The sequence below is a fragment of the Bison bison genome, unplaced genomic scaffold (genome assembly GCF_000754665.1).
Source record: "Bison bison bison isolate TAMUID 2011002044 unplaced genomic scaffold, Bison_UMD1.0 scf7180017864390, whole genome shotgun sequence".
Lineage (NCBI taxonomy): Eukaryota > Metazoa > Chordata > Mammalia > Artiodactyla > Bovidae > Bison > Bison bison.
Genome location: NW_011494962.1, coordinates 6,038,507 through 6,065,095, shown reverse-complemented (window position 1 = coordinate 6,065,095; position 26,589 = coordinate 6,038,507). Strand labels below are relative to the sequence as shown.

Sequence of the window (26,589 nt, the reverse complement as noted above, 5' to 3'; positions counted from 1 at the left end):
TTGAAGCCTGACTTGGAGAATTTTGAGCATTACTTTACTAGCATGTGAGATGAGTGCGGTTGTGCAGTAATTTGAGCATTCTTTGGCATGGCTTTCTTTGGGATTGAGAGTCACTTGGACTGCAAGGAGATCCAACCAGTCCATTCTGAAGGAGATCAGCCCTGGGACTTCTTTGGAAGGAATGGTGCTAAAGCTGAAACTCCAGTACTTTGGCCACCTCATGCAAAGAGTTGACTCATTGGAAAAGACCCTGATGCTGGGAGGGACTAGGGGCAGGAGGAGAAGGGGACGACAGAGGATGAGATGGCTGGATGGCATCACTGACTCGATGGACGTGAGTTTGGGTGAACTCTGGGAGTTGGTGATGGACAGGGAGGCCTGGCATGCTGCGATTCATGGGGTCGCAAAGAGTCAGACAAGACTGACTAAACTGAACTGAACTGAACTGAACTGGGCGACTAACGCTAACACTGCTATGTATAAGATATGTAACTCATACATTAGAGGGAAGAAGAAAAATCATATCTGAGAGCAGTCAAGTTCTAGCCATGTTCTGGGGCACAACACATTTTCTATCAATGTGAAGAGTCAGTCGTGCTGGGTACACTCAGGGAAGGAAGCTAATAAACTGCACAGTGGGCTGTGATGACCAGTTAATCTGTTTAGCGTGTTTACTCTTTAATTCAAGCCGAGAGGGTAGCCTCATCTTCATGCTGGGCTTATCTCAGCTCTCTACAGTTTTTGAGAGCTCCAAGGGTCATGATTCCTGAATTTATCTTCTTAATTTAAAATTTCTCACCCTTTGAATTGCATTAAATGCCTGATTTTCATGGGATAAATGGAAACACTCCAAATAGCTTCCACACAGCAAACACCTGTTTTGAGTGCATATTCTATTTCCAGCATACTCCACATAAATTAATAATTAAACTTTTTTTGCCTTTAAGCAAGAAAAGATTGTGTTTGAAATAATGTATATTAATGCATATATATGGAATTTAGAGAGATGGTACAGATGAGCCTGTTTGCAGGTCAGGAATAGAGAAGCAGAAGTAGAGAATGCATATGTGGACATGGGGTAGGGAGAATGAGATGAACGGAGAGAACAGCATTGACATATATACACTGCTGCTGCTGCTGCTATATACACTACCATATGCTAAACAGACAACTAGTGGGAAGCAGCTGTATAGCACAGGGAGCTCAGCTGGATGCTCTGTGATGGCCCAGAGGGGTGGGATGTGGGGGAGGTGGTGGAGGGAGGTTTAAGAGGGAGGAGATACATGTATACATATAGCTGATTCAGCTCATTGTACAGCATTAACTAACACAACATTGTAAAGCAGTTACACTCCAATTTTTAAAGTATTGTGTTTGTAAGACACTAAGAATCAGTTTCTTTGATCTTATGGGCGAAAAAAAAAGTAAAACCAGGTTTAGGAAAATAGGACTGGCTGCAGGCTTCCAGTGGATGTATTCAGGGTGTCCGAGAGCAAAGTCTGCTTAGATGCCCAGGTTGGTGGTTTCATTCAGAACTGATGACGGGGCATGGCAGTTCATTCTGGTAGTCACGCCCAGAACTACAGATTCCCAGGTTTCTCCACCTCCCCCACCTACCCCTTTCACTCAGCTAACTGCTGTTTATCCTTTAAAAGTCTCCATTTATGTTAGTGAGGGGATTGTTTTTCACTTTATGTACCTGAAATTTTTTAATTGTTTTTTTTTTTCAGTAAGCATGTATTACGTTTATAGTTAAGACAACAAGGAAAAATGGAAAAAATAAAAAATCTGCACCAAATCTCCCCTAAAACTTCTGCTTCCTGTCTCCTTCCCTAGAAGGTAAAGTTCTTCTGATCAGTTTTCAAATCCTCTTGCCCCATCCATATTTATTCATGCCCTTCTTTCTGTGAATTCATGTAGCCCCACCTTTACTTACTTTTAGCCTAGGTCTTATACTCTGCAGTAATAACATGTGTTCTTACTGTTGTTCTCTCTAGACTATAAACTCAGCAAGAGCAGGATGTATAAAAATCATCTAGATTCCCACCATCTCCTCCAGTACCCAGCACATCACAGGTGCTCAGGATATGTTCTTGAATAAGGAATGGAAGTAAAAGGAAGACAGTAGTTCTAAGAGAGGAAAGGAAGGTGACTGTGATTGCAGAGCCTTGTGCCCTGACTTCCTGGCTCCTATATCCATGATGCACCAGAGAGACCTTGGCACAGCTGCTTGCCACGGTGGCACCCTGGCATCTCCTGCGAGGCTGGGCTGCAGGAGGTGAGTGAGCCTGACGGCCCTTCCTTTCCTTTACCTGAGTGCAGTACTGCTTTTCCAGCCTCTGGCTCTCCTTTTGTTTCTGGCAGGTGAGTGACACCACAGACACGATGGTGCCATTGTAGTTCTCTTGGGGAGACGTCCAGGACATCAAGGCAGTGGTTGAGCTTAGAACGTGGACACTCACATGCTGGGGTTTCTCCGTGAGTTCTTCAATCCATTCTCCTGAAGGACCTGGATGTCAAATCAGAGGACAGGGGAGGTTTCAGGCTGAGTGGGTTGAGATAGACTATAGTTTTAAAAATCATGCTGTTTTCCTTTCGCCCTTACAAAGACATTCCAAGTCAGACTGGCAAGTCTTCACATCCTCTGCTTAGCTACGGTCTCCACTGGGTGACCTCCCCATCGACCTAAGCAACAGCCTGGTGGCAACAATGAAACGAATTCTACTGAGAGACAGAAGCTCCACTTCATTTATTACATGCCTCTGAGATTATTCTGGTAACTTCTACACCAGAGAGAATTTACTTCACTTTTAACAAAGAGTGTGTGTGGCAGTGTGGTTTCATGAGTGTTTGTGATTCCTTTGCTGTTAGGATCTTTGGGCTCTAGAAATAATTATGTTGAGATTCAAATTAGCCTCTACTGCAATCCTGTGAAGAAAATTTTAAATTTGGCGACAGCAGGATCAAAGAGCAGAGTGTGACTCCCTTAGAGAAGAAATAGGCAACAGACAGGCTCAATTACAGAAGCTGGTGGAAACCTGGGTGATAATTTGAGGACACGGTGGGATCCTCATTTTAAAATATCTCCCTAAAAGTGCCTGCCATTAGCTTTGTTCTTTTAAATTTCCGAAGTGGTTATTAGCACAGTGCCTGACACATAGTGAAGACCCAAGAAATGGTAAGGTGATTATTATCTCCTGAAAGTCCTTGTTAAAATGCAAATGTGCAACTTCTTTTATTTGCTTAGGATACATTTCTCAGTTCTCTCAATAAGAAGCTGTATTCCTGGAGCCCAGGAAAAGGGGAGGAATAAGTGACTCTGCTGGGGAGAGCAGTCTCAAGCTCATGGGAAATGGGGCAAAGAAAATAAAAATTATATAAATGATAATTACAATGGCAAAGAGATGTAGGACTCACTGTTTGCCAGGCTCTTTTAAGCTTATTTGTGTTTACATATTTTAATTCTTTAATTTTCTTAACTAAACTTATGAGATAAGTACTGAATTGGTTTCAGTTTCAGATGAGGAAACTGAGGCAGAGATAGAATAAGTAGAGCTGGGATTCACACACAGGAAGTCTGGTTTCAAAATCCATACTCTTAACCCCTGTGTGAAACTTCCTGGAGCACTATGAAACTGTGAGAAGGATGAATCTGGAAACAGGAAAGTTGGCCCCAAACTCAGTTTTGCTCATTATTAGCGATACAACGTTGGGCAAATGACTTCTCTGAATCTCTGTCACTGCATCTGTCAAATGGACAAATCATAGGACATTAGGATTGGAAAGGACTTTAGAGTTCCAGTGTGGGTTACTGATGGGGAAACTGGGGCCCAGAGATGTGAATGACCTGCCCAGTGTCACAGAGTGAGTATTGAGAGGCAACCTGGGGTTCCTATCTCCTGGGCCAGGGCTTTGTGTTAACTCACCAAGAAGCCATATGATTAGTCTACTTTACAAGACTGTTGCTGGGATCAAATGAGATTGTAATGTATTAGAAAACTACCAAATATGAAGTGTTATTACTTTTACGAAGATCTGAGGTGGTGGGGGCAAGGGTGGATGGAGGCAAAAAAAATTCACTCATTTAATGGCTTTATAATAGGATGGACCTGATAATCAACCCAAGGTAACAGGTCACTGCAGACTCCATGGAAATGGACTCGGCTACTAAAGATTTCTAGAGTCTGATTCTCCTTCTCACACTAAGTGGCTAAAGTTTCTGTGTCTAAGTTTTTTTTTTTTTTTTTTTTCCACCTAAAAATGGAGATAATAGCAATGCTCCCTTCAGAAGGCTTTTGGGAGACTAATGCAAATCTCTACCTTAATTTTCACCTCTGAGGAAAGCCTTCAAAACTACATAAATACAGTATTCTTGTAAAATCAAAGGTATATACATAGTATACCTGAATAACTCATTACTGCAGAACAGAGTATCTGAAACTCCAAACAGGTTATTTTATTGGCAAAGAAACAGCAAAATTTCTAGTATTTTCCTAAATGAATATTAACATGCATCTCTTCAAAAGAATCATATTTGTGAGCAATTCTGACATTCTCAGCAGCTCTGGTCAGTTTGGATAATCTAAAAATAAAGTGCCTATCACTGGAAAGTGATTCAATAAATATTTGTTGAATGTACAACAGAAATAATAAATAAGCAAAGAGTATAACCTAAGCAAAGAGTATAACCCCAACTTAGGGTTTTATTATGTGGCATGAAAAACAAGAGGTACCCAAATAAAATCCATCTAGAAAAATATCGCACTCAGAGATAAGCTCTGTACTGTAAAGAATCTGCCTGCAATTCGGGAGACCTGAGTTCAATCCCTGGGCCAGGAAGATCCCCTGGAGAAGAGAATGGCTACCCACTCCAATATTCTTGCCTGGAGAAACTCATGGACAGAGGAGCCTGGTAGGCTACAGTCCATGGGGTCACAAAGAGTTGGATGCGATTGACCGACTAACACTTTCACTTCATTATGAAACACAGTAGAAATTCAGAGCAGGGAAGAGCTAATGGCCTGAACAGTTGTGGGAGTTTTCCTGGAACTTGCAGTGGATCTCTGCTGGCAGACAAGGGAATCTCTGGGTTAATGAAACATTTTAAGCCTCATGGGAAGAACTCAATACTAAACTTTGCTTTCATTCTCAAATGATGCCATGTCAAAGATCTCCTGTAACTGACAGACATGCAGGCTGATCATGGATATTTTTTTCTGCTTGTCTAGTGGATATTTCAAGCCTTTCACAAGTGGTGACATTTTTGATTTCCTTAGAAAAATTGTTATATAGGGTATTTTCAACATTTTTAGGCTGCTAAATAAACTCTCTCCTCTGCCCTCCTCCTTGTTATCTTGCCTGTCTTTTTGAGGGTCATTTAATGAAAGGTGTTATTTTGCCTTTGGAGATAACATATGGTGATCATCCTTCTCAGAATGAAGTTTTTATCCACTGCCTTCTGGGTTTTTTTTTTTTTTTTTCTGCTGATCAGAGGCACATTAACTCCGGATAAGCTAGGAAACAGATTTTTGGCCTCTAAACTTTTGGTAAGCATAGTCAGATTAGCAGAAAACGTTACCTATGTGCACTATTTGTATAGCTTTCTGAGGCTAGTTATTGGCCTGCTATTATCCCTGATGGAATCAGTAGAAGCTGCCCTAAGACTTGGTATTGGTATTTTCATGATGCTACAGCTTTGTTGTTGTCGTTTAGTCATTAAGTCATGTCTGTCTTCTTGGGACCCCATGGGCTGTAGCTCACCAGGCTCCTCTGTCCCTGGGATTTTCCAGGCAAGAATACTGGATTGGGTTGCCATTTCCTTCTCCAGGAGATCTTCCCGACCCAGGGATTGAACCTGCGTCTTCTGCATTGCAGGTGGATTCTATATTATCTGAGCCACCAGGGAAGTCCCATGCTCTATCTTAGTTTGTGCTAATTTTTGGAGAGACCACCTAGGTCTTACTACATTTGAATCTCTGTGCTTCTTTCAAGCTCCTCAAACTCAATGAGCCTTTTCATACAGTTCAAAAATACCAGTTTTCATTATGGCTTCAAACAAAAGTCCTCTTTCCTTAACTATGTGTCCATGTCCTTGGAGAGTTTGTTACCACTAGTGCAAAAGGTCAGTTTAACAAATGTTCAATTTTTTCAATAATAAAAAAAAATCCTCAAGTTAAATCCCGGGATAAATTTGCTACTATGATACATACATATATTTTCTCTGCTGTCAAAAATCACATGGATTTGGGCCTCTCATGACCTTGAAGAATTCTCAGGGTCTCTAAGGTTTGATGAATAATTGATGCTTAAGCATCATTCATCACACCAGCTCCATTGTTCTAGCTCCTCTGTAAGTGCAAAATAATCTCTTTGGTACTTACTGATATAAAAACTGAGTGATTTTGCTGACTGACTGTTTCGAGTTTCGCAAGATCCTGAGGAACTAAAGGTTGTCACAGATAACTTATATTTCCCAGGCTCCTTCAGGTCTGCAACAAATTCATGTGCTTCTTCATCCACTGTCAAATATTCAGTAAAGTTTTCTAAATCATATATAAAGAAGAGAATATATATGAATTGATATCTGGAACAGCCTTGGCTATAGACAGGTCAATTAATTTTTTAAAAAAGTATTTTCTTATTTTGCCTCTTTCCCTATGTTGAGTTGAATTATACCTCCAAACTAAAATTGCTATTGAAAAAAGATGGTTAAGAGTTCAAATTGTTTTCTTACAGTACTTTAAAATAACAAAATTAAAATACAGTGTCCAAATCAATAAAAATATGGATACATATATACTGCATTCTTACATACTGTCAGCAGTAAAATGATACACACAAAACGGAAGTATAATGTTAGGAGAAGATAGCAATGATCAACTTTCTCATTTGGATATAAAGAATTAAAAGAAACAGTACCAAATGTTGTGCAAGTTCTTTGTGATAACATTAAATATCCATAAGTGTCTTAAAATATATTGAATTATTTTTCTAGTTAGAAATAATCCTCTGGGTATATTTTCTGACACATTATATTTTGCTTCATTGGCTGACTTCCAGAAATTTTAAAAGTAAAAATGATTTTTACATTGCTTCAAAGTCCATCTCCTGCTGCTTATTACTTCATTTGAAGTTTTTTTTTTTTTATCATTTGGTGACCAGAGTAGCCTTCAACAGAACACACTGCAGTCAGATAAAAGCATGATTGAACTTTCATGGAAATAGGCATTACAAAATATTGTAAGATATAAGACCTTATTTTCCAGAGACTATATCGAGCAACAGAAAAATAAAAGACTAAGGGAACTTTTTAAAAATACAGATAATTTCAGGCAGATGTTAAGACTTTTGACTCAAATAATTATAAATGACAAAGGCTTTCAATTTTATATAATATTTGGGTATTGTTGGTTGCTCTATACTCCAATATAGAGGAATTCACAAATCTTGTATTTCATTCTATTGGATAAAATAGGGGCAAACAGTATGTCATCTATGAGACTATATGATTTGAATACCCTAGCATGTAAGTAAGGCTGTCAATTTAACCTCAAATTTTGACAGCTTGACAACCTTTGCCACTCAAACTACTAGACTGGAGAGCAAAAAATGAAGTATGTCATTATAAAAACAAAATAAACAACAAATAACTATGAAAATCTACCAAACAACAATTCAGATATGATTCATGACCCAAATTTACTGAATGCCATGGCCCTATTTTTCATAAAGTAATGGGTTAAATATAAAGAATGTCTCTTGGTTGCTAAGTGAATACCATATATATAATATGGTAGCTAGAGTGGGAATACCAGTTGCTGTGTATTTTTATTCTACTACCAGTCTCTCTTTGGAAAAATGTGAGTTGTGCTGGTTCCAGGGGAGCACCCCCAGAGGGGAATAAGACTAGCCTGATAAGCAGAACATATGTCTGATACTGTAGGGAAAGTAGCCATGTTGTCAGCAAGATTCTTTTGCTGCATGCTTCACAAGTTTGTGTGCTGGGAAAACAGAACACTTCTCCAGGATATTCTGTAATTTGTGATGGTAAGAAATTTAATTCAAAATCTATTCAAAGTTTCCTCAGTGGCCTGGGGGAGGTGAAATGTCAGCAATAAAATGTGTACAATTGCCTATACTTGCGATGTGTGAACTACCCAAACAGGGTTCTGACCCAATCTGTTCATTTTCGTTTTCTGGTTTCAGTCTGCCTTGGGATATTCAATAAATTCTTCATTTTCTTTACCATTTTTCTTTATATCTTAACTGTCTACCTTCAGGCTTTCTTTCTAAATGGAATTTTTAAAAGTTCCCATTTTCTTTACCTTTGCACCATTTAAGTCCTCTGATTTCCTAGTACTTTACCTTCTCTTTCTATGTGGATATGGAACCCATCAAAGGCAGTGGGTGGTTTTGGTGGTAACCAACTCAATATCATTTGTACAGGGAAAGAAGAGAAAGAGCTGGATGCCGATTTCTCCATGTCACTGAGTGTACTGTTGTTTTCGTATTCTGTGGGAAGCACGCTGACAAATTCATCTTCGCTTTCAGGAGTCGCAGATGCACTGTCCCACCAATATGGCTGGGATGTTGTTTCGAAATCACTGCTGTTAAAATCAGGCCAACCAGAAGAAATGTTGCCAGAGGGAATTTCAGGAGTGTCATCTGTAAAATGGAAGACTTTGCCCTTTCCTGTTGTATCTTGTGACCTCATGAACGATTCCTCTGGGAAACTGCCGCTCTCTTCTTCCCAGTTGTTTTTGTTCAAGTTCACTATACGAACTGAGATATTCTGAGGTGGATAAGGGGCTATAAGAAAGAGAATTATCATTTTATGTATTTTTAAACTATTATAATGAATACTTTATTAATGAGTCAAACATAAAAGCAGATTCAGAAAACAGAGTTTTTTTTATTTTTTTAATTTTTATTTTATTTTTAAACTTTACTATATTGTAGAAGACAGAGTTTTATTGTACTTTTACATCAAGAACAAGTGTCATTTCAAGTACATGTCTACTTAAGATTTTGTATATGATGTGCACACATTATCGTATCATCAGTCACACTTCAAATACATTAAATAATGCTACTATGTTAGTCAAAGTGGTGACTGAACCACTTTCAAAGTAGAGTTACACACATATTTTTCAGCTTATCACAATCTCCTTTCTAAAAAACCGAGTCTCTGTCACTAGATCTTTTTTACAAAAAAGCAACTATAGTGTCTTATAGCTATCAAGGCTAAAAATACTCCCTATGACATAGTTGCACTTAAGAGAGTTGTGTGTTGAAATTACCTTTAGGAATTTTAACACACATATTGCAAATATGGCTTCGCTTCTAACCTCTCAAAATGAAAACTATGCCCACAAAATAAGTTTATGAATTATGGAAGTATGCTTTTCTAGTGGTAGAAAATTATGAAGGCCACTGAATGGTCTCTACCTACGACAAATTCTACATATCTTTCAAACAGCAACTCAACACTCACCTCTTAGGAGCTTTTAATAAAAATTAATCTTTTGCTCTTTCATGCTGCTATATAACTTCGTGTGTACATGCTCAGTCACTTCAGTCATGTCCAACTCTTTAATAATATTTATTGCATTCTGCCTTGTATGATTGCCAATAGCTGTTTAGTTGCTAAGTCATGTCCAACTCTTTGTGACCCCATGGATGTAGCCCATCAGATTCCTCCATCCATGGGATTTCCCAGACAAGAATACTGGAGTAGGTTGCCATTTCCTCCTCCAGGGGATATTCTTGACCCAGGGATTGAACCCATGTCTCCTGCATTGGTAGGCGGATCCTTTAGCATTGAGCCTCCAGGGAAGCCCATGAGTGCCAGTAGTACCTCTACCGTTTTTGAGGCCAGGAAACCATTTCAGCGGACTTTGTTTTCATCTCGCCCAGTACTTTAAAAATCTCCCAGGTAAAAGATGCTCAACTAGTTTCTTCACTTGAATAGTGAAAACTACAAGTAGAATCTTAGGTGTTGATGTAAGGTGAATAAAATATTAATATTTAGCTGAAATAGTTTCTTTGTTTTGGTCTAAAGAATGAGAATCATGACATCTTAAAATTTCAGATTGGCAGGGTCTGTTGGTGATCCATTATAACCCATTCCCAATGTTTGTATGAATTGTGCCCCCTCATGCTTATCGAATACTTAAGCATGTTTTTGGGGAAAATGTCAGTTATATTGGTATTGGTGATGGGTATTTAGCATGTGCGTATTTATTTTACCCATCCATTCTTTCACCTTCCTACCCATCTATCTATCCATCCATTCATCCATCTATCCATCCTATGATTAAGTTAAGCACTGCCAAGTTTTAGGTGTACCTGAATCCTAATATTTTCTTTTAATAATCAGATAATCTATACTAGAACATCTCACATCTGTTCTTCTGCCATATGGTTATTATGTCATATTGTAGATTTACTGATGTCTACTTGATTCAGTTAAGTTACTTACTTATAACTTTTGGTAATATCACATGCTATTTTATTCAAAGATTAAAAATCTGTGATTTCATTGATATTTAAATTTTTATTGAGTATTTTGCTCAGTTCATTTTACATTGATAGAAAATTCATTTTAGATTATTGAAATATGTATTTTTTTCTGAGTTCTGGAACAGAATTTTCCTTAGGATGACAGAAAGAATATATATAACAACAACATATAATTTAATTATTTTTTCACTAAATTTGATTTTTCAAATGACTTACCAGTTCTATGCTGTTTGGGTTCATGACTGACACCGCTGTACTCCACAAGAGTGCTTTTATTAAAATTTGCCTCTGATACCAGCTGAAAGGTGATATTACTATAGCATATTCCTGGCAGCCAGTGATTAAACACTGTTTTTCCTTTAAAAAAATCTGAGGAATAAAAACAATTATATTAAATTTTTGGTTTTCTAAATGCCACAGACTTCTAGAAAGTTCTGAACAATTATGACTATCTGTCAAATAATATTTCCTGTGACTTCTAGTATAGTCAGTAATAAAAATTTGATTTAAGGCTTGAGATGAAAATTGAAATTTTTAGACACAAAGGCTTTTTCTGCAAGAATTAGATACAATTGGAATTAAAATTTTATTATAGGAACATTTGATGTATTAAGTGGAAATGGTAACATATAGAAATTGTAGAGATTAGGTTTATGCTAATCATTTACTGTAAGAACCCAAGGTATTTTGCCAATTTATGACTTAGGAAAAAATAATTTTACAAGAAATGTTTTCACTAGACTCACTTGTAAAATATAGCCTATTTTTTAAAAGAAAATGATATGTCATTTGGCAAATGGGACCTTCCTGAAAAAAAGAAGAAAATTTAAAAAATTGAATTTTATTTAGAAAATGTTTTTTTTGGAAGATAATAATAAACTTAAAAACCCAATCCAAGTTGGAAAGAAATGAGGGAAAGGAACTGAAAATACCACTTATTGAATGAAAAGCCAAAAATAATTTGCAAAATTAATTAACTTAAAAAAAAGAGCATACTAGTTAACATTTTTAAATTCATGGAATTTAGCTCAACAAAAGTGTCAGTGATGGTTTTCAGTTATTTATAAACTTATATTTGCATGTGATCAATAAGCAAACAAGGTCCCAATTACTAATTTTCAGGTAATCTGTTTTCATTGAAAACAAAGAATACAGTAATAGAGTCTATTTTTGTTTATTTGATTTTTTTTTTAAGTTTTAAAAAAAACCTGTAGAGTTACTGCATGTGCCTTAAACACTGTCTCATTAAAAAAAAATCCTTGGAAGAGTCAAGAATTTATAAAAGCAGCAAGTCAAAGTGGGATGTTTCTGGGTATCATGCCTTAGGTGGTTGAGTAAGTATCCTCTACCTGGTTTTCATTTACAACTAATCAGCTTTGAGACCAGCACCTACACTCAGTGCAGATAAGTGTAGTGGCTCTGTGTCCTGAGAATATTTGTCTCTCCAGTTCAGTTCCCAAAACTGAATGTCCTCTGTCCTCTCCCTGTCCCTCTCCCACTTGGCCCACTTCTGCCCTCTAGTCTATTCAGAGAAATTGATTGGGGTTCTTTAGAAATTTTTAATTCCCCTGGACCCTCTTCTCTCTCTCTCTGACCACAAGGTTCCCATCAAGCCAGTAAAAATAGTGAAACCCATTTTTGTATATTAATGCAGTCATTTAACTAGTTATACGGATAAATATACGCAAAGGAACTGAAAAGTATTGTCTTAAGCATTCAAGAATAATGTTGGACCATCTCCAAATGAAATTTTTTGAAAGACCCCCAACTAACTTCCCAGGTCTGGAAATGCCTTACTGCACTCAGAAGGAAATGATTAGGTGCTGTGCTTCTAAATTTAAATTTGTTTCCTACACCAGACATGCAGGAATAATATTTGGCAAGAATAACATGTAAGTCATAATAATTTGAGTTTTTATGTTTATGCATGACACATGACTCTAAAATAATGAACCAAACATTTTAAGTCTCCTCATAACAATATTTTCATGCATCAGTAACTATTTTTATTGGTTCATTATGATCAAACAGTGAATTATAAGACTTCTTCAGAGCAAGAGCAAGGCCATTTGGCAGAAATTATGTAAAATGTAAGAGTCATCATTTTTCATCTTTCTGTTGCCTCTTACCTTTATATAGCATTGTCCGGAAGTCTTTACCTTCCCAATAGCTTATGTTTACTCTTGTGAAAACATTATATTTTTCTGGATAATGAATTTCAAAGAGGACTCCTGTTTCAGGAGAAGGTTTATAGTCATATATTGAAACACTGGTTACAGGAAGAGGTTCTGCAGAAGGAAAGTTAATGGAGAAAGGGGAATTGGGAAAAGAGCAAAATACCATTATTAATACTTGGAAGTGCCAAGGATGACACCTATTAGCATTTTACACATACTTTAATTATCTGTAAGACACTAAACTCCTCAGTACTCCTGAGCTGACTGTTCTCCTTAGCAGTAATTAATAAAGCATATTTTATGTGGTGATTTCTGCTTTTCAAAGAACTTTCATATTCATTTTTCCAATTGCCTTTTGCAACAACCCTAAGATCTAGGAAGAGCAAATATTCATATCACCATTCAACATATAAAAATAATGATAACTGAGACTTTAAATTACTTGTCAATGGTAATTTAACAAGGACATGGCAGAATCTACAGATTCCTAGTTCATTTTTCCCCCAAGTCAAGAAAATTTGATATTAATAACAGACAAGTAACAGAAAATAGGCTTCCTGGGAGGCGGGTGCAGTGGTAAAGAATCCACCTGCCAATGCAGGAGATGCAAGGGACTTGGGTTGGATTCCTGGGTGGAGAAGATTCCCTGGAGGAAGAAATGGCAACCTGCTCCAGTATTCTTGCCTGGAAAATTCCATGGACAGAGGAAACAGCAAGCTACAGTCCATGGGGTCACAAAGAGTGGGACATGACTGAGTACAATAGGAAATATGTTTTGGCTCTGACCAGACATAAATGTTTTAATAATCAGTTATTTCTTCATGTGAGCTTAGCACTTTTTAAATATTAAGTATAAGACTGCAAACCATCCTATATTATGAGAATTATAGTTCATAATATTTACCAGCCTTTCTACAGAAGTTTAAAAATGTTTATTTTTATTTTGTATGAGTTGTTAACTCATCACAAAACTTTGTAAATAAATACTCATTTTTTAAATAACTGATTGATTGATTTATGTCTGAATCTCCTCCATTCCCACTTTTCAGCCCAAGTCTTGTACAGTACCAGAGTCCCTTCACTCTTTAGTAGGGACTAATGAATGAATCTTACTAGCATGCATTTCATTCAAGAAAATATTTAAAACAATTTGGCATGGAGTCAACTCTTTATTGGCTTCCCTGATGGCTCAGTGGATAAAGAATCCCCCTGCAAAGCAGGAGGCACAGGGGTCACGGGTTCAATCCCTGAATGGGGAAGATGGCAACCCACTTCAATATTCTCAGCTAAAAAATCCAATCGACAGAGGAGCCTGGCGGGCTACAGTCTGTGGGGTTGCAGAGTCAGATACAACTGAGCAACAAAGCACGAATCAACTCTTATAGAAAAAACTGATTTTGATTCAAAGTTTTAGCATTGAGAGGATTCTTGGACATCTATAGCCTAAATGAAGCCTCCAATTAAAATAAATTAAATTAAAAAAAAGAACAAAACAAAAGAAATGAACTTAGTTTAAGTTTTACACTTTGAAATTTCAATTTCAATAACATAAGAAACCAAAATTTGACTTAGTGCATTCAACAAATACCTACTTTGTCTCAATCTAAATATCTTTTTTGTTGTTTTTACAAATTTATATTCTAAATGTTTCTGTTTTATTTTTGCCAATGTTTGTTTCATTATTGCTTAATCTTTTTAAATAAGTATAATTCTTTCATCTATCATTTTATAGATGATAACATACTACAAATTTTTGTTATGTTGCTACATAAAACATAATCCAAAATGTGATAATAATTTTGATGTCTATCTTGTTTAGCATAGATTTCATTTGTTCTAAACCATAAGCCCTTGGCCAAATTTTGCTTTCTCATTGTCCCATTTCTTGCTTTTTATTCACTGTTTTGAGGCAGTTTAGCATCCTTTCAGCTCACCAGAAGCTGTAGTCTAGGGCCAAGGCATATAACATCACTCTGGGGTTCTTGATATTATGGATGATATAGCTGTTTTCACAAACTTGTTCTCTGAGTTAGAGCGTAACTAAGCTTGGTACTTGATAGTAAGACTATGTGTCTCTTGCATCCTTAGGACTCCACAAGTGCCTTTTTTGACAAGCAGGAAGAATCTTTGCTTTCAACAATGAGTCTGGCTCTGGGTCATATCTAATGTGTAAAAATTCAATCCTTCCTACTCTATGGTGACCCAGACTCAGTACTGTCTTCTTTCAGACTCAGACCACAAAGGCTCCATGACTTCAGCCTTCTTCCCTACTTTGATTTAAATATAAATTTATTTATTTTAATTGGAGGTTAATTACTTTACAGCATTGTATTGGTTTTGTGTACTTTGAGTTTCTGATTCATGGAGACACCTGTCTTATTTCTGAGCCTAGAAATATATTTTTGGTTTTCTTTTCACTTTGTGGTGGGAGCAAAGAATACATGACAAAGCAGAAATTTACTGCATTATTTTTACTAAAAAATCCTACCATAGAGTCCCATTTTTTCTTTTAATAAAAAATTAAAAATGGCATTTAATAGGATCATTATTTCCTCATTAGGTGGCCCACATAATAAAAACTATCTTCAAATTGAATATTTCCTGTTTCTTAATTCCCTTTGAACCATCATGACAGTTCATGAATAGGAAGACTCTTAAAGTTCTGGATGTGACTATCTTAGAAGATGAAAAAACAAGCAGATGTAGGCTTGTACTTGTTAATATCTGCTAATTGCTGAGGTTATTTCTTCCTGTGATTGCTCTGTTTTTTAGGAACTAAAAGGAAAGCTCAGTATCCTTTGCTTCTGATGTGACCAACCTAAGGACATGTGTCTTCTGACATGATCCTCTTGATGGAGACAAACCTGGGCTTAGTCCCCCACTTCTGATGTCAGGAGTAGGGAAAGGGGAACCATCCAGGTCCCAGGCCAGAGCTCTTGTCTGATGCTTAGATAACAGCCTGGGACCTGACCTAATGGTTCAGCTGTATCCAAGCAGGCCACTGAGTTGAGCTGGCAGCAGCAGCCACCTGTGGCCCAGGAAGGATGTTTAACATCGCATCTACTAACTTAGTTCAAGTCTTCATTTCTTTTGTAGGAGAGCAAAATTTGCCACCACAAAATGTGTCTCTTTGGCATGAGGCTTTTTTGTTTTTTAAGAAACAGAAGAATCAGGAAGAAACTTTGATTTTCCCCCTAACTGTTAAAAGAATTTAGATGGCCTGTTCCTGGAATAGAGTATCACCAGGGGGATTGGCAAAGAATATGGGCTGGAAGCGGTGAGAGAAACTCAGCAGGGCTTGGAGATCAGAGTCCTCTCTGTGTCCTGTGGTCTCTTCAGGGCCCAGCTTTTGTTTATCAAACATCTGCTTTTCCATCTTCATGTACATTGCCTTCCTCCTCCTTTATGGTCTCAAATCACTACCCCCAACATCTTCTTTTGTCTTTAGCTGAAGATGGTTTCTAAGGTGAAGGTTTTGGCCATTTCGGAGAATTCTTGTTTCCTGGGTCTCTCCCACCTACACAATTGATTACATTTCAGTTTGATTTTCTTTTGTTCATTTGTCTCACATCAGTTTAATTCTTAGACCAGCCTGAAAAACTTAGAAGGGTAGGTAAGAATTTCTTCCTCTCCAACACTTTCCTGGGATATTTAAACAACTTTCTGAATTACTCTTCCTGCCTCCAACTTCACCTTAATTTTTCTTATCTCTGTTTAAACGTTTTAAGCTTTCAGGCTACTTGATATTCTCACTTTTGTCAGTCTCTTTTAAATCTGTCACCTCCACCTCACTGATTTTTCCCCATCTGATCTTTTCTGTTTCTCCTTTGCTCTCAGCCTCTTGACAAATTTTCTATTTAATGTCATTGGTATTAATTATACTTAGTGATCTTATACTGGATGCTACAAACTATGTTAAGGAGTTTATTTAAATTTTTTTAGTATAAAAAATTTACATTATTTAATAGCACCCACTACCAAATCAGTAATCAACAGCCCACAAGCCAAATCTGGCCTGCCACATGTTTTTGTATGATTTCCAAGCAAAGAAGGCTATTTACAGTTTAAAATGGTTGGCAAAACTCAACAGAAGAATACTATTTCATGACACATGAAAATTATGTGAAATTCAAATTTTGGTGTTTTAAAATAAAGTTGCCTTAGAACACAGCCATGCTTATTTGTTTATGTGTTATCTATGGCTGCTTTTCTGCTAACATAGTGGAGTTGAATCACTGTAACACAGACCATATGGTCCACAAAGCATAAAATATTTATTACCTAGGTCTTTACAGGAAAAGTTGGCTAACCAGTGGAATAGATTATAAATTAGAAAACTAGAAGAATGGAATAATCTGCCAAAGTCTACATTATGGTTCCCAGATTTCTCTGACTCTAAAGTTCATGCTTTGATCCACTATTCAAAATATCTGTGTGATAATTTGTCCATTCCAAAGCAAGATTCAGACCATGTGCCTTGCAGCTCTGTTATAAGAAGGAGATTTCCCCCAATCAAATTGTGTGTCATTCCTTGTATAAGACCTGTCCTCATTCCTCGTCACTTAAAGATTAAGGTCTAAACACTTTTGTGAAGTATTCAAGGTTATTCCCGATATTTCTAGTGACCTTTTTCTTCATTTTCTGGAATCATAGATGCTTGCCATCTTCACTCTTGCAGTTCACAGGTGTGCCCTGCTATTAAAAAATGCTATGCCTGCATTTTAAAAAAATCTATGATTCACTTTAAGTCTGAGTGTAACACTTTCCATTGCTTATCCATTTGGCAAATTTTCACTAAATTTTTCATCATTGTTTCTTCTGAGGTGCCTTCCCAATGTTTCCTAAGAAGGCTGGGTAGTCTCTTACATAATTCTTTTACAGCACTTATCATATATTTGTAATGTTTTCTTTATCTTTTCCACTATTGTATATCATCTTTGAGAATGGGCATTTTATTTATTTCTCTGGCACCTAGGATGTGGCATAGAGAATGTAGACAATATATAAAGTAAAAACTCAGACATTATTTTTATTTATCATGGCTGAATTGTATGCCCCATGTATGTTCTGTAGTCATGTATCTAAGACTTAACAAACACAGGAGACAGCAGTGTGTAAACAGGATTTCCCAACTTTCTAAGAAGTTGTTTTCATGTATTATTTTATCTCCTGAGAAACTACTCCTTGTTTCTAATGTGCCCATGATATGCTGAAGGTTCTCAAACAGTTAAATATTAATCAGATGTCAGAGCCTAAGGGTTATGAAACTCTTGAACTGGCCAAATGACTTGTTTGTGCTGAATTTATTCTTTGCTATGTTCCTCAGCTTTCTCTGAGAGTGCCGACTCAGAACAACTGTGGAGAAATATCAAAGGACTGCCCTAGGGCCAATTGCTTTGTCATTGCTTATTTCATGAAGACAAAAGTCCAACACACAATAAATGACTGCATCAAATGTACCCTTTCATTCTCAACTTGTCAGCTATGGGAGCAGATCCTACAAATGTTTTGTAAACTTTCAAGAAGCCTTCCCCTTAGAAAAATAAAGATGGGAAAAATACATCATTAGCTAATAAATAATGGTAATTTTAGAGCTCAAAAGTAATCTTAGTCATCCATTTTAACCCTCTCTTTTTTAAAAGAGGAAGCTGAAACCCAAATATCACTAATGTCCCAGAAATATTTGTACAAAAAAACCCAGTTCTTATAGTCCCAAACTGTTACTGCTTTCAAAACTGGGATGGTGTAATTAAGTATTTGAAAATGCAAGAGAAAGTGAGAGACAATAAACCATCATTAATTAATTTTTACTCTTTAGATATCAATGCAAGTTTCCTCTTTCAATTAGGATGTAGAAAACTGCAATTCAATATTATCCCTCGACATCTAACAGTGAGAAGAAAAAGCCAAATAATGCGTGAGACATAATTTTTCTTGAGTTTATCGGAGAGATGAGATTGCAAGACAACCAAATGAGCTAAATTCCAAAGATGAGCCCCTCTGGGACACCAGAGGGGACACAGCAACTCTTTTCCCTTTAGTAGGGCACGGCAGAAAGAAGGAGCACCATTAAAGCCGGAGAGAAGAAAGCAACTAGCATTTTCCTGATTCATACAGGCAGTGTGTGTGCATTTATGCTCAGTCGTGTCTGACTCTGTGTGACCCCATGGACTGTAGCCTGCCAGGATTCTCTGTCCATGGGATTCTTCAGGGAAGAACACTGGAGTGGGTTGCCATTTCCTACTCCAGGGGATCTTCCCAACCCAGGGATGGAACCCACAGCTCTTGCAATTCCTACACTGGCAGGTGGATTCTTTCCCACTAGCATTTTCTAGGAAGTCCCTCCCATACATAGAAGATGGCTACATTCCTTGAGATATTTTATTTGCTTTTATTAACAATTGGCTGTTCCTACTATCTGCCCTTTGTTGCAAAACTCCTGTATATCCTAGCTCCCCATTTGCCTCCTTGGAACAGTTTTCTCAGGGTCACTTGAGATGCTGCCTTCAGAGCTTGAAGTTTTCCATATGTTCCCTGAACAAAACTTAACTTTCAACTTTTAGGTTGTGCGTATTTTTTTTAAGTTGACATGCTAAAACAATAATATTTTGAATGCAATTGGTTAAGTAAATTATGTTATTAAAATTTATTTCACCTTTTCAGAAAATATGTGTCTCTCAGAAAATTTAATATTACATATGTGATTATTGGCTAGTGCTAGTCTAAAAACTCCAATTAAAAGAGATTTTCCGATTGGGGGAAAAAGCAGAACCAACTGTATGCTGTTTACAAGAAACCCATTTACCTATAAAGATGTAAGTAGGTTAAAGTATAAAGATGAAACAAGTAAACTATGAAAATACTTGAAGAAAACTAAAATGTCTATATTAATATCAGACAAAATAGTCTTCAACACAAGTCATTTGATGAGGGAAAAAGGGGGACATTGCATACAGATAAGAAGCTCAACCCATTTTCCAGGCAAGAGTACTGGAGTGGGTTGCCATTTCCTTCTCCAACAAGAAGACATAGTAATCCTAAAATTATTTGCACCTAACAACATAACAATAAGGCTTGAAAATAGATAAAGCATAAATTAAAAGAAGTGAAAGGTGAAATAAACAGATCCACACTCTCTGTCAATCACTGTTAGAACAAGTTGAAAGCAAATCAATAAGGATAGAAGACTTGAACAACCAACGTGACCTAAATTGACATTTATTAAAACATCACTCAACCAGTGCTCACAGAATGCATAACAAGATAGGCCATTCGATTGAATTTGCATAAGTAAAGAGGAACTAAACAGCCTCTTGATGAGGGTGAAAGAGGAGAGTAAAAAAGCTGGCTTAAAACTTGACATTCAAAAAACTAAGATCATGGCATCTGGTCCCATCACTTCATGGCAAATAGATGGGGGAAAAGTGGAAACAGTGACAGATTTTATTTTCTTGGGCTCCAAAATCACTGCAGACAGTGACTACAGCCACAAAATCAAAAGACGCTTGCTCCTTGGAGGAAAAGTTATACAAACCTAGACAAAAAGCAGAGACATCATTTTGCTGACAAAAGTCCATATAGTCAAAGCTATGGTTTTTCCAATAGTCATAAAAGGATATGAGAGTTGGACTATAAAGAAGGCTAAGCACTGAAGAACTGATGCTTTCTAACTGTGGTGCTGGAGAAGATGCTTGAGAATCCCTTGGACAGCAAGGCAGTCAAACCAGTCAGTCCTAAAGGAAATCAACCCTGAATATTCATTGGAAGGACTGACGCTGAAGCTAAAGTTCCAATTTTGGCCACTTGATACAAAAAACTGACTCAATGAAAAAGACCTCAATTCTGGGAAAAGACCCTGATGCTGAGGGCAGTAGGAAAAGGGGAAACAGAGGATGAGATAGTTGGATGGCATCAGTGACTCAGTGGACATAAGTTTGAGCAAACTCCAGGAGATAGTGAAGAACAGGGAAGCTGGAATGCTGTAGTTCATGGGGTCTCAAAGAGTCAAAAGTGACAGTGACTGAACAGCAACAACGGTCTCTCATCTACTTAGATCAACAAAAAGGTCTCTGCAAAATTGCCCAGTTTTTGGATCATCAACAACACACCTCCCAGCCCGCATATCAAAGAATAAAATCACAAAAGAAAATAGAAGATACTTTGAATAGAACTTACTTCATGTGCTAAAATATCAACAATATATTTCAGAAATCTTTCATTATTTACTTACTTAAATTTCTTTGTGAACCGTTAACTAAAAGCTGACTTCTCCAGCTTTGTCTAATCCAGAGTAGCTGAGCTCATGTTAATGAGTGTTGGGTCAGCAAAAGTCACTACAGCTTTATTTTTCTCTGTGTCTTAGCCCTTTTTTCCCCTGGCTCTTTTTTCCTGTTACTCGCTTAACTAAATTGAATTAATATTTATTGATCACCAATTAAGCATAAGGGTTATGCTAGATGTTCCTTTGACATTATGAAGATGAATAAAGTAGAGGGCTTCTGATTTCAAGGAGTTATATCACAGGCATTATGTACCTAGATCTGCTGCCTGGCTCTATTAGCTCCTAATTCACTATTTCCGAAGCTTAAGATAGTATTTCACCAGGCAAGTCCATTCTTTGATTCAGTGAGCTTATAGATTTGTTCATTATATCTTTAAACCATGAAGGTCTTGAGTCTGTGCCATTCCTAATTTTTAGAACTCAGTACTGTTCCTGGTATTCTGCCAAGGGAAACTTTAAATAATTTTTGACAGACATGGTAAAAATAGGTCCTTTAGCTTGATTCTGCATTCTTGCTTCTTGGTGTTTCTCTTTCTTTTTACCCCAATGTAAATATCACTATGTCCTTTTCCTTAACTGTGGCCAGAAAGATCACTTTCAGATGGCAATTAAAAGGTTACAGTCGCTGGAAAATTTGCACTGAGGAACAATGAACAAAAAGAACTTTGCTGAGACATTACATTGCTTAAGTGATAAACTCTACCATCTTATAGATAACAGTTGGTGATGGACAGAGAGGCCTGGCATGCTGCAGTCTATGGGGCCATAAACAGTCAGACACGACTGAGCCACTGAACTGAGAGATAACAGTTTTCATCTATACCTCAGCTTATTGGGCTTCTCTGGTGGCTCTGCAGCAAAGAATCCACCTGTCAATGCAGGAGACTCAGGCTCCATCCCTGGGTCAGGAAGATCCCCTAGAAGAGGAAATGGCAAGCCACTCCAATATTCTTACCTGGGAAATCCCATGGACAGAGGAGCCTGGCATGCTACAGTCCACAACACAACTTAGCGACTAAACAACAACCACCTCACCTTATACAGTAGAATTGAATTTTATTTTGAGAGTAGGTTTTAAAGTCAGAGAGTAAAGTAAAAATCATATATAGATAAAACCACTCCTAAAAAACTTCTAATATGAGCATGACCTCTTAAGGCAGGAGTTACTAAGGATTAAAATGTCAATGACATTTTTTTTCCTCAGGTTTTTTCTTGGGCATTGGAAACATAGGCTATTTTCAGGCTGAGGTGGGGAAAAGCAACTGATAAGTGATGTCTTTTATTCTCTCTCAGCTAAAAATGTGTAATTGGAATTTGAGCCAGCTAAATATGAGTGTAAATTCTTTACTTCAAAAAGCAAGTTGCTTAACATGAGACTATATGTTCTAGTGGGAAAAAAAACTTAATTATGATCATACTATTAAGTTATATAATAGCAAATTACATGGTTCAATCATGAATCTAAAATGGCCATTCAATCTCAAAATACACTATTGAGGTTGACTTTTTTGTTTAAAACACTTTTTTTTTAAAAACAGAAGGTTACAATATAATGTGATCAACTTCTGTGAGAAACTATATTCCAAGTGAAGCAGAACTTTGAACCTTGTCAATTGATTTGAAGGCAGTTGATCTTGCCGTTCTGGACTGACTGAGAACTACAAGAGAATACACCCAATAAAGAAACACAGAGGATCATATTACATATGATGCTTACTTGTTAACACAGTGATTGATCTAGACGGCTTGGTAACCACATTTCCATTTACCACCACCAGAGTGATTATGTAATATAGGCCATGATAATTGGCCTTAAAGATAATGGGAGGAGGCAAAGTACTGTTGAATTCCTCAAATTCAAAGAAGTAATTTTTTGATTCACCAGTTATCTTCACAACATACACAGATGATGGACTCATGATGTCTGAAGCTTCTAAAGAGACAGCGATGCTATTATCATCTCGGACAGTTACGTGGAATGTGGTAGCATCCTGTTTAAGAAAACAGAGAAAAAGAAAATGGAGGTCAAGTTTCAGATTATTTTCATTAAAATTATACTGAGATAATTTCCCCCAAAATTAATGTTGTGACAAGTATTGCTTCCTGAAATAAGGTTACACAGGTTTTTTTTAGTATATGCGGAAAATCAAAAAGAGGAATATTAGCCATATTGTGGCTATTGATCTTCTCAGGCCTTTTTACTTTTAGTATTCTTCCGGATTGAAAAGCTACTTCCAATTCACGGATTGTGCCATGTAGTAAACACAAAATAAAAACATCATGGAACTGTGTAAAAATAAATGAATGAAAATCATCTTGGCACTCAACTTTCAGAGAAGTCCTTGGTTTCATCTTTGTTGAAAAAGCTATATGGTTTGAAGAAGCATTGTTTTACTTGGGAACGAGTAGTCCTGCTGTAGTCCTAGGAAAATTCTAGAAAAATGTTTCAACGCAGTTATTTTCTCCTTGACATCTCACCTGCCAGTTCTGACAACTAAAAAAAAAAAAATCAGGGCTGAGAAACCTTATTATCCTTCTCTTTAAATTTTAGCCAGTCCTCATTAAAAGAAACCATGATGCTCTTTGAAGAAGGGACTGGACTGAAAAGCCGTGGGCATTGATGGAAAAGTCAGCAGTCAGTGCACTGAAAACTTTGCTCCAAGTCCCCAGGTAACTGTTTATGAACAGTATTTGAAAAATCATTCGTGTAGTTGGTTTAAATATTCCTTCCTGATTCTTTCCCACACTCCATAGGCAGACTGGGACTTCTGTTCTCTGATCTTGACAAAATTCGTGTACTTTGGAACATTTGCTGTTCTGTTTCACTTTTCCTTCTGGGTGTGTGTGATGTCCAGGACAAATTATTTCATTGCTCTGAGCCTCAGGTTTTTCTTCCATGAAAGTGGGACAGAAAAATTGCTGAAACTTGTCAAGGACTTACAAGCATCCAGGTACCAAGGTAGGCAGGCTTGGTAAACATAATCATCACATTTAAGATTCATAGGGATGTCAGGAGACAGGTATTATTATTTTTAATCTCGGCTTGTAGCTGAGAAAACTGAGAGCCAGAAAGAGTAAGTCACTTGATCCAGGTCACACATATAGTTCAGACTCTTAACCACTGATCTACACAAGTATCAAGTTTGATCATTCCACACGTCTTTGTCTTCTCCTCTTGACTTATTTTCCTAACATTGAGACTGACACACAGTATGTAGCTGATAAGCATTTGTAAAATGAATGAAAGAATTGCTGATTATATTAATTATATGGGAGCCTTCTCCTCTTAGAATTAATCTGCTTATTGATTTTGGTACCTCGCATGGTGCCAAGACAAATCAAGCATGTGATACATCAATCCTTTAAAAGAAGACGTAAAAATATACTGATTTTTTTTCTTCTTATTTAATTTTTTAAAGAAATCTAGTTTTTAAAGGTCCTGGTACTAATAAAGAATTGGAGAAGGGCATGGCAACCCACTCCAGTATCGTTGCCTGGAGAATCCCATGGACAGAAGAGCCTGGTGGGCTATAGTCCATAGGGTCACACAGAGTCAGACATGATGAAAACGACTTAGCACCACTTATAAAGACTATCTGGCTATTAAGAGAAGTTTAATTCTATGTTAACATTTAGTAGACTTAATAGTGTTCATATCATCCCTACCTCACTAGTCTGTAAGTCCTCCAGGGCAGAGACTGCATCTTATTTCTAGCTGTGTTTTCAGCTCTAAGACCAGCACATGGCATATGCCAAGTGGTTTGTGACCTGAGTAGGCCTGGGAAAATTTCTTTAATAATGGATCGTCAGTACAGACTTACTTTATTTTTTTAAATGCATTTATTTTATGTTAGTGAAATGGACTCCAAACAATAACTACAGTACCACTTGCATGACTTCAGTCATGTCCGACACTTTGTGACGGTATGGACTGTAGCCCACCAGGCTCCATAGTCTATGGGATTCTCCAGGCAAGAATACTGGAGTGGGTTGCCATGTCCTCCTCCAGGGGATCTTCCCGACCCAGGGGTCAAATCCAGGTCTCTTATGTCTCCTGTATTGGCAGGCAGGTTCTTTACCACTGGTACCACCTGGGAAGCCCCCAGATTTGCTTTAAAAAAATATTTGTCACAGCCTGTAGCACGTGGGATTTTAGTTCTGTAATGAAGGATTGAATCCACGCCCCCTGCAACGGAAGCACGGAGTCGTAACCACTGGACCACCAGGAAAGTCCCAGATCCCTTTGTTCACATTTGTCTCTCATCCTCTGATACATGTGCAGACTTTTAAAACTGAGTTCCGTACTTTTGGGATCAAATCTAAAACATGACCCATTCTCCATTGGCAGTGGTCAGGTGGAACATGAGGCTGATGCAAGCACTAAATATCCAATAGACCTGAAACCTGTTTTTTATACATTATTGATTACAGAAGTCAATTCACTAATTCAGAAAATAATAAGTTTACAGACATGGAATATGCAATTGCTAAGAATTCTTTGCTGTATGTTTTAACAGCCAGTAAACTGGAAGTGTTTGTGATAACGAAAAGAAGAATAAATAAACTCAATTTTGTAGCATGTTGAAGAAATATATGTCTCATGTGTCACGATGCTTTGTAGACAGTAACAGCTTCCAGGGAAAGGAACTAATCTTCCAAATGCTAACAACAGCTTTGAGGATGATTGTATCAGCCATGAAAATAAGCATTGGCCCATGTGCTCCCAGGTTGCCAAAAATAAATCAGGGTGGGCTAATCAGATTCAGTCAGTGGAACTAATGAGAAGAAGGCAGCAGGCCAAGTGCGATCTAGGCAGTGAGCCTAAAAGAAATGTCATCTATGCTATTTCTTTCTTCTCTGTCCTCTTTGCTCTAGCTTTTCCTGGAATCTATATTCAGGAAAAAATTCTGAATGTATGCTGCAGGCATGCTATCCTTGCTGAGAAGCAGGGCCAGAAAGAAGCGTTAGAAATAATCGAAATGGATCTGGTGCACTTAGGCAAGGCCAATGCTGATTTATTTGGTGGCTAGAAAAATATTTAAAACTTTTTTTTCTTCCTTCTGAGACTGGTAATACTATTGCTTGACTCTACAGTAAAAATATTTTCACTGAAATGTCCTTTGCAGAACAAAGTTTAATATAGGAATTTCTCTGGTCCAACACCCTCATTTCACACTTGAGAGAACAGTGGTGCAAATGTCAGGCAGATAGTCGATGTCAGAACAAGGTCTGGGATCCACACGTTCTGGTGCCCCTTGGTATTTCTCTTTTCCTAAACTGGAGGTACCTGGCTTAAGGCAGCAAAACGGGGCCTGGGGGCTTGGCTTCAGCAAGGAAGGGGAGCCCAGGAGCCTGCCACCTGTTCTATAGCCAGTCTTGGGAGAAAGAAGCTACTGGAAATAGAGTGGGCAGCACTAAAGAGGAGAAAAAATGGGGGATGAATCCCCTGGGATATGGGATAAGGACGTGAACTGGCCACAGGTATGGACTCATCAGAAGTCCAAGAATCTCTTCTAGCATCCTTGACAAAAGTAGCAACTGTGGTGCATTGACCTGTCTCTCTGTCCCTTGATCTGGATGAAGCTTTGCACTAAGCATTATATATATATA

At 37.4% G+C, this 26,589-nt stretch overlaps 1 protein-coding gene across 4 annotated transcripts in view; it reads right to left on the bottom strand.

Annotated features, from left to right (window-relative positions):
- The window catches only part of PTPRO (protein tyrosine phosphatase, receptor type, O), a 257,373-nt gene that overhangs the window by 88,829 nt on the left and 141,955 nt on the right, over nt 1-26,589 (bottom strand). For 3 of the 4 annotated variants that reach the window (XM_010858738.1, XM_010858735.1, XM_010858736.1), the window contains exons 2-7: nt 22,697-22,970; nt 12,651-12,809; nt 10,738-10,890; nt 8,365-8,808; nt 6,381-6,542; nt 2,313-2,509 (exon numbers count right to left, since the gene is read on the bottom strand). In XM_010858738.1, the coding sequence (XP_010857040.1) occupies nt 2,313-2,509; nt 6,381-6,542; nt 8,365-8,808; nt 10,738-10,890; nt 12,651-12,809; nt 22,697-22,970 (1,389 nt within the window). Of the gene's footprint in view, nt 1-2,312; nt 2,510-6,380; nt 6,543-8,364; nt 8,809-10,737; nt 10,891-12,650; nt 12,810-20,928; nt 21,024-22,696; nt 22,971-26,589 lie in introns of those variants that run through there. The other variant, XM_010858737.1, reaches the window with a different exon arrangement.